This window comes from Aegilops tauschii, chromosome 3 (genome assembly GCF_002575655.3).
Source record: "Aegilops tauschii subsp. strangulata cultivar AL8/78 chromosome 3, Aet v6.0, whole genome shotgun sequence".
NCBI lineage: Eukaryota > Viridiplantae > Streptophyta > Magnoliopsida > Poales > Poaceae > Aegilops > Aegilops tauschii.
In genome coordinates this window covers 378291061-378299184 of record NC_053037.3, presented here as the reverse complement: position 1 = coordinate 378299184, position 8124 = coordinate 378291061, and the positions used below count along the sequence as shown (strand labels likewise).

Below are 8124 nucleotides of genomic sequence, written 5' to 3'. Positions count from 1 at the left end.
TACATGGAGATGCACCTACACCAACGATGTCAGTGGCTTCCCCGCGTCGCATCCAGCAGGTAAGACTACTTGCATAGGCTCTTCGGACCAGCAATTTTATTACAAATGGAAAGTAGAGAGACAAATGATGGAGAGTAAAACTATTTGTTAATCCATTAACGACGATGACATATAAACGGAAAGTGATATTTCTTTTGCGGGGAATATAAACGGGAAAATGAGATTGTTTCCAAAAGAATGTTCACATACTTAATGTAAAAGAAATACTCAAAATTTTAAAATATTTCCGTTTTTATGAATAAAAACCTTTGCAAACTGAAGAGGCCAAAGGGAAAAAAAACCCACTGAAAACTGGATGAACGCTCCGCGCCGAACTGGGCTCGCCCGTATGCACGCGCTGTGTGTTTGCTCAACTATTTGACGCTACGGTGCAGGCCCATTCTGGCCCAAGGCTGAGGCAGAGGCCCACGAACCACTAATCCAAGCCAGGGCTCGGTTCGTTTACAACTTTCCATCAGCGCATGCGCCGCCGCTCCTCGGCACCCCTCCTCGGCTGCTTCCGTCTCCCGCGCACACCGCTGCTCTTTCCCTTGCCTGGCGCCTTCCCGGCTGCCCCAGTTCGCCGTCCGTCGCGCTGCAGGCTCTCCCGGTCGCCGCCCCGCCTCCCTCCTCCTCCGCAGCTCGCCAGGTCCGCGCGACGCTTCTTCTTGCTCGCCTCATTTGTTCTTGTGTACCTCACTCCTGTGCAGGAAGCAGGACTATTTGGTTGGACATTTTGTTATCGATTGAGTAGAAATTAAGATATTTTCTCCCATCGGTTCCCATACTGTTTTATGCTTTCGTATGAGTTTCTTTTTCTAGTTTTTCACCGAGGTTTACTCCAATCTTGGCTCCGCCACTGCCAACAGCTCACTCCCATGGCGGCGGCGCCCGTGGCGAGTCAAGCGCAGGCAGTGCTGCGCGGCCGGCTCTGCGACCCGGCCTTCGTCCACTCCCGTCTCAGATCCTCGCCCGACACCAACTACAGGTGAGCCGAATCGATCCCATCCCCGCCTCATTGCGCATCGCCAGAAATAGCTCCGAACTCATCTCTAACCGGCGCGCTCGGTGTTGTGTTGCGCAGCAAGCTGAAGTACCTCGTGTCCAGCTCCGTCTCCGAGGCCTGCAACAACTCCGTCCTCCTCCTCGGACCCCGCGGCTGCGGTAAAGGAGCGGTGAGGTTCCCCTTTTCTTCTCCCCTTCCCTGACTCGCCGAAATGCAGGTGTCGTGTTTGATGAAATGTGCATGTGCGCAATTTGCACTATGCACTGATTTTTTTGTTCTCAGTTGGGAGGCTCATGTTTTATTTCTTTACAGGTCCTCGACATGGTTCTGGAGGACCTGAAGGAGGAACATCCTGATGCCATATCTGTGGTATGGCTACAATGCGTCGCTACAAATGTACCTCGTGCTTTAGTTGCATCTCACAAAAGTGAACCTGCTCAATTTTTCCCTTCTGTGTTCTCAAAGCCACTGCTCTCTCTTTCTATTAAGAGCAATAGCATTTAGTCATTTACTCGCTTGTTAAACATGCTCTTCAGGTTGATAATTATGTTATGTTTTCAGATCAGGCTGAATGGCATGTTACATAGTGATGACAACTGCGCTACAAAGGTTAGCAGCTCCACTGACTATATCAAAGCTCGCTTTCTTCCAATCTTTGTGTGGCACCTTCTCAACTCGCATCTGTTACTGATTTACTTGACTCTGTACTTGTGACTGTGTTAGTCGCTCCCATTAAGCCATGCTGATATTTTTGCTATTTTGTGTTTTAAGGAAATTGCCAGGCAGCTGTGTCTGGAGCATCAATTGTCATTTTCCAAAATGGTGCATACTCGTCTACTTTTTCCTTTACTCAATGATATATTTTTTCGTTTGCCATTCCAAATGGGCTGAAGGTAGACTGAAAGTCTTCTTATTTAGGCTTCTTCGGATGACAACACTGAATTCATGATTGACATGTTACGGTCAGTACTGCATTAAGATCACGAACACTTCTCAGTATGAAGTGATACTCCTTATTTCAGTTTCTGTGTAATTTTATGGGTGCTCATTTATATTTTTCTCTTCTGTAGAGAGTGTGGACTAGCTCACAAGACAGTAATTTTTGTCCTGGAAGAGTTTGACCTCTTTGCTCAGGTTGAAATCAATATATATGCCTTCTGCTCCTATACCACATTTAACTCCCAATCCCTGTCCATTTTATTGAATATCAGCTGCACAAAATTGTCACACCAATTTGTTTCATGAGTTGTCTAATGTAAACAGAAAAAGTCATAACATGCTTTCAAGTAACACTACTGGCATTTTTACATGAGAGGTTGGCTGATATTCATGATGTTCTGTTACAGGGGAAGCAGCGGTTACTTTATAGCTTACTTGATGCAATGCAATCTCTTACATCACAAGCTGTCGTCATTGGTTTGAGTTGTCGATTGGTATGGGCGACATTTCTCATGCTTTAGTCGCATTTTTCACCAAGCAAGTCAGAGAAGTATTTCTAGTGAGTTGAGTTCTTATGTGTTCTTGTAGGACGCAGATCAACTGCTAGAAAAAAGAGTTCGATCTCGCTTCTCTCACAGGAAGCTTCTTTTTGTTCCTTCTTCATTAGATGATATACAGAGGTCTGTCTTGTACTTTCTCAGTTTTTCTCTTCTTCAAGTGATAAGATGCATTATTGATCTAGTTCTCGTCTTTAAATTACCTTTTAACAGTTGAAATGCTACAGGTTAATGGAACATTTGCTAATGCTAGATAAAGACTCGAGCTTACCAACAAACTATGTTACGGAGTACAATTCAAGGCTTACTGTATCCTTTCCACAACTGCATATGCTATTATGCTTGCAGAACCTACCTATTGGTCATTGCTTTTAATGTTTGTTATCATCTTACTTGGTAGTACTCAACTAATAATAGATATGATCATGTTAGATAATAAAAATCTGGTCTCTTAGACATGGTTGGGACCTATGGTATCTTCTCTCTCTAAAAAAAACTGTATATATGGTATCATTCCAGTAAGTTGCCTTAAGGCATATTTATTTGTGTTCCATTGTGGCAAAACAAATTGTGTTAAATTTCTGTTATCCTATATGCCGTAGAGCATTTTCAGCAATAAAAAGTTTAAAGGAGTTCTCGACTCTCTCACGGATACTGACGCAACAACCAGCAACATCCTGAGATTTCTGTAGGTCTTTCAGCAGTTTGTTTGGTCCTCTTCCTCTTTACAATTTCAATATTTTGGTTATTAGCTAAATGTGGAAATCGTGCAGCTTCAGAGTGGTGTCATATATGGACATGGAATCTGGATTTCTGTCAATGGAATGCTTTACGGATGCGCTTTCCTCCATGCAGAGGCAACCCAAGATGGACAGTTTGCAAGGTCTCTTTGTTACTTGACCTGAATTTACTGCACTTAGACTAGCACTAAGCCTAAGGATGGAGATTATAGAAAACTCCAAAGACAGCTCTTTACGAAGTATTATTTCAGTGTCATTTCAAACAACACAAAATTATGAAAAACCTATTAGTCTATCACTATTAGTGGTGTCTTATGATCTTGTTGACATCGTAATTAGGTCTTTTTTTACATGTACTTACCATGATTTAGTATAGCGAGATGGGGGTTGGTACGAGTGGCTGGATTGTGTACAGGTCGGATATGTTGGGGTTAGAACACCACTCAATGGAAATTAGGTTTAAAGTAAAAATGGGCTAATCATTCTTCGGACTAATAGGGGCACTGACGGTGATTATAGATGGAAAGGTTGTGGAAATAACATTTCCATATTGTTCTATTGTTTGGAATGGTACTTAGCAAAGAGGCACTTTTGGAGTAGTATCTATCCAATTTCTTTTTCTGGGAGTGGTACCTTCCTGATATTCTCCACGTTTGTAGGTGGTAGGTCGTAGGTTAGTTCTTTCTAGTGATTTAGATACTAAAGAAGCCATGCTTCCCAGCAAAAGAAAAATCAACAAACATGTTATACTGTTGCTCTGAGCTTGCTCTCATTTTGTTATTTCGTGTCAAGTATCGAGTTGCTACAATGCAATAGCATCACATCCATGCCACTAAATTTTGATGACAGATCTGTCGATTTTGGAACTGTACATACTTGTATGCATGAACAGACTAGAAGATAAGGAGCAAAAGTCGTACAACTTCAACACGATAATGAAAGGTATAATTTCCTCTTCTCCCTTGATGGTCAGCCCTAGACCAAAAAACTGACGGTTGATGGACTGGTGTATGTCAGAATACAAATCCATACAAGATGCCTACAAAACTTCTGACAAGTATGCAACCACTGTTTGCTTCAGGGTAAGTATTTGGCATTATCGAGAAGTAATGATAGCTGTACTGTATTTAGTGTCCGAAAAGCTCACATGCTTCATTGCTGCAGGCTTTTGAACATCTTTTGGATCGCGAGTTGATTACCTTCGCTGACACCAAAGGGAGAAATGTGGCACTCGAATATCGGCCCGTCAAACTTCTGATATCTTCTCGCGAGCTCGCACAATCCCTCAAGTTGAACACTACCTGCCCCGTGAGTCACTATCCACGTGCAACTTTTTTTTTCTCTGGTCAATATGAAGAGATTAATGGTATGTCACATTTTGTGAATGATGGTTGCTTCTCTTGATTGCTTTGCAGGCTGTACTGCAAAAGCTGCTTGACCGTGAAAGATATATGTAGAAGTTCCTGTGTGTTTGCTGAAATTGTGACGCTGCTTCAGTGGTTCCTAAGTAGTAATGGTTTAGAAAGCTGCAAAATTACAAACTTGAACGCGTAGACTGATGCAACAATGATCTTGCCAGCCGTTCGCAAGTTTGGTTCTCGATCTTCTTTAGCAGCGATCATGTGAGGTAGTAGTGGACTAGTGGGTGCTTCATCAGTTGCTGCTGATGGGATGTGAACATGTAAAAATTGCAGCAAACTTGGCCGTTAAGTGAGATCGCTTCATTGCTGAAAGAAAAAAAAACTTTCGTTTTAGTATCTATCACCTCATTCCTGTGGGTCATGTCTTACCTATTTTTTGTAAGATCACATGATGATCATGAAACCACCTTACATCAAACTTGGCCGTAAAGTGAGATCGCTGAAGCTGGTGAATGTGGAATTTATTCCAAAGTAATTACCACCGCCACTTAGTTGGGTGCGTGCTGGCGAAGAGTCCAAGTTCAACCAGCACTGCGCCAGCAAAGGTGTAGTACGTGGGTCGATCCAGGGACCCGCACCTGTCAAGCTGCGAAGTCGAGAGCAACTAAACTACGCATGCTATGTCATATCCAAGGCATCCGGAGGCGTGATCGCGATTCGCCGGGGAATCGCTTCGCTCGTGACCCCTGGCGAGGTTGCTTCCTTCCTTTCTTTGGTGGCAGTATTCGTGCTACCCTACCCGGTACAAAGGTATTTGGTTCTGTTCTGATTCCAGCTCGGAAGAAACAGAGAGATTGTGCAGTGAGAAGAAGCAATGGTTCGGGAGGAGGATCTTGATCTGGTGCTGGTGCCCCTGGGACTGGCGGTGCTGGCCGGCTACCACCTGTGGCTCCTCCACGCCATCCTGCGCCACCCGACCAGCACCGTCGTCGGCCTCAACGCCCTCGCCCGGAAGCGCTGGATCGCCGTCATGATGGCCGTCGGTACCACCGCCCCCGAAACAATTCCCCATCTCTCCTTATCCCTGAGAGCAATAATGATTCTAACTCGGCTCCCGGCCAGAACACGGAGAAGAACGGGGTGCTGGCCGTGCAGACGCTGCGGAACAACATCATGGCGTCCACGGTGCTGGCCACGACGGCCATCACGCTCGTCTCCGTCATCAGCGTCTTCATCGGCGCCACGGCGGGCCGCTCCCCGGCGTCGCCCTCGTCGTCCTCGCCGCTGCTGGTGTACGGGAGCAAGACGGGGCGGGTGTTCGCGGTCAAGTACCTGGCCATCTCGCTCTGCTTCATGCTCGCCTTCGTGTGCAACGTGCAGGCCATCCGGCTGTACGCGCACGCCAGCTTCCTGCTGGGCCTGCCGCCGGGAGGAGGCGAGGACGGCGCGGCGGAGCAGTTCAGGGCGTACGTGGCGCGCACGGTGAACCGCGGCAGCCACGCTTGGTCGCTCGGCCTCCGCGCCTTCTACGTGTCCCTCGCGCTCTTCATGTGGACCTTCGGCCCCATCCCGATGCTCGCTGCAGCGTCCTCATGTGCGCGCTGCTCTACTTCCTCGACACCTCCGCGGACTACGCCAAGGGGATACAGCACATGCACGGCGAAGGCGGAGGGGGCGCACGCAAAGATGGCGCCGTGTGAGCTTTGCCGCGTCGGGTCTCGGGTGTCCGGCCAAAACGAACTCGGGAGACGATGTGATGATCTTTTGCTGAGTTGTACAGTGATCAGTGGTAGAAACGACGACATACAGCAGGAAGTGGGTAGTGAGCAGGTTTCCGTGCCCCCCATGTGGACTTACCGCGCATGATTTATTGCCGGATTACTTTACTTTTCTGTTGGGAAACCGGCCGCACGGGATAGCCCCTTCCGGTTCTACACATTAAAAGCCTGTTTGGGACTGCTCTGCTTCTTAAAATTCAGCTCCGCTTTAAAAAATGCAAGCCAAACGGGGTAGCTCCACGATATGCCGCTCCACAAAAAAACTAGAATCTGGGGCACAACTTCTAGTTTTTTATGAAGCTCTTCAGGGGGTGCTCCAAAAAACTCTAGAAGCTGGAGTTGGGTGAAAATTACCCACCACTGCCACCAGTAAGTGGATACCCCTTCGTTTCTCCCCCCTCGACCAATCAAATAGATCCTTTCCATCAAATTTCTCATTCTTGAAGCTGGAGCTAGATGAAAGCCAAACATTCTCTTTGGTATTGCTACAACTTCTGGATGAAACTGCTCCAAAGTGAATTTAGTGGAGCGAAACTGATTTTGGTGAAGTGGAGCAGTCCCAAACAAGCCCTAAGTGCGTACTTATCTCTTAACCCCCTACTCCTATAAAGAGATGAGAAGTAATCATTGTAACAGTTAATCATTGATTAATAAAGATAGTCTCCTCCATACTTTCCTGCGTTCATCTACTTTTACGTGTTCGACTACTTCGTCTACGACGCTCGCTCTCGCTCCCCAACCTCGGACCGGACTCGCCGGCGGAGTTGCGGAACACGTTATCAACACGCTTCGCTCCACCAACTCTGCATCAAGCAGGCTTTCGTCGTTCACGCGGAGGTATAAGATCCGATCTCCCTTTTGCAAAAAGGATTCCTCATGTTATCACGATTTCGTTTTTGCGATTAGTCTATTTTTCGGATTTAATCTACCTATGGTGTGGATTTTCCTCACCGACTAATGTCGATGTTCTTGGATCAAGAGGGACTTGTTGACTGCACTATACGGGAGTCGGTACAGATCGTGATCCAGATGGTCATGGTACCACCGCAAAAGCACCAGATGTCCCATGCGCCGTCGGGGTTCTGGATGAACGCGGCGAAGACCTGCATCCCGAGACCGACGTCCAGATGACGCCGTGCCAAGCCATCGACGGTGTCGCCATGGCCCTGCTGGCGGTTCCCGTGCCCGCTGCACGCTCGCGCCGCCACACGCTCAAGTGCCCTGCTGGGCGCCGTCGCCGCGCGCTGTAGCCATCGCCGGCCGCAACCCTGCTAGTCGCCCCCGCCAGCCGCTGACCGCCCGCAGACGCAGGCCGCTGCCCGCCCGTATCCTCTGCCGGCCGTGACCCCGCTGGTCGCGCGCGCCGCATCGCGTCCTGCTGACGCCACGCCCCGATGGCTGCTGCCCCCGCGTCCTGCTGCCGCCGCGTGCTGATGCCCGCCCCGGTGGCTGGCCTGGCCGCCGCACCCCCCCGCCCCCTCTGCTGTGCCCCGCTGGCCGGCTCGGCGGCAGCCGCCACCGTGTTGCTCGGGCGCTAGGGCAACCCTAGCGTCGCCCCCTTGGAGGGTAGTGCAACGCCTGGCCGGCCTGACGCGGGTTGCTGGGCCCGGATGGGCCGTGGCCGGCGGGACATAAAAAAAGAGAGGGAGGGGCCGGCTGCTGCGCACTAAACGGGCCGACGACACATTTTTGGCCTGCAGCCGA

The 8124-nt window shown here is 48.6% G+C and overlaps 1 protein-coding gene and 1 pseudogene across 1 annotated transcript; both read left to right on the top strand.

Annotated features, from left to right (window-relative positions):
• The first annotated feature begins 508 nt into the window (after positions 1 to 508).
• LOC109779720 (origin of replication complex subunit 4) lies at positions 509 to 5040 on the top strand. The gene is made up of 17 exons (XM_020338354.4): positions 509 to 688; positions 909 to 1027; positions 1124 to 1214; positions 1358 to 1414; positions 1607 to 1654; positions 1817 to 1867; positions 1964 to 2007; positions 2116 to 2179; positions 2392 to 2478; positions 2573 to 2664; positions 2769 to 2850; positions 3144 to 3229; positions 3315 to 3424; positions 4131 to 4223; positions 4299 to 4363; positions 4446 to 4589; positions 4697 to 5040. Exons 2-17 carry the CDS (start codon positions 918 to 920, stop codon positions 4736 to 4738), a joined length of 1266 nt encoding a protein of 421 aa, XP_020193943.1. The 5' UTR covers positions 509 to 688; positions 909 to 917; the 3' UTR covers positions 4739 to 5040.
• A 260-nt stretch (positions 5041 to 5300) lies between these two features.
• Positions 5301 to 6528, top strand: LOC109779719 (uncharacterized; annotated as a pseudogene).
• Positions 6529 to 8124: the final 1596 nt, after the last annotated feature.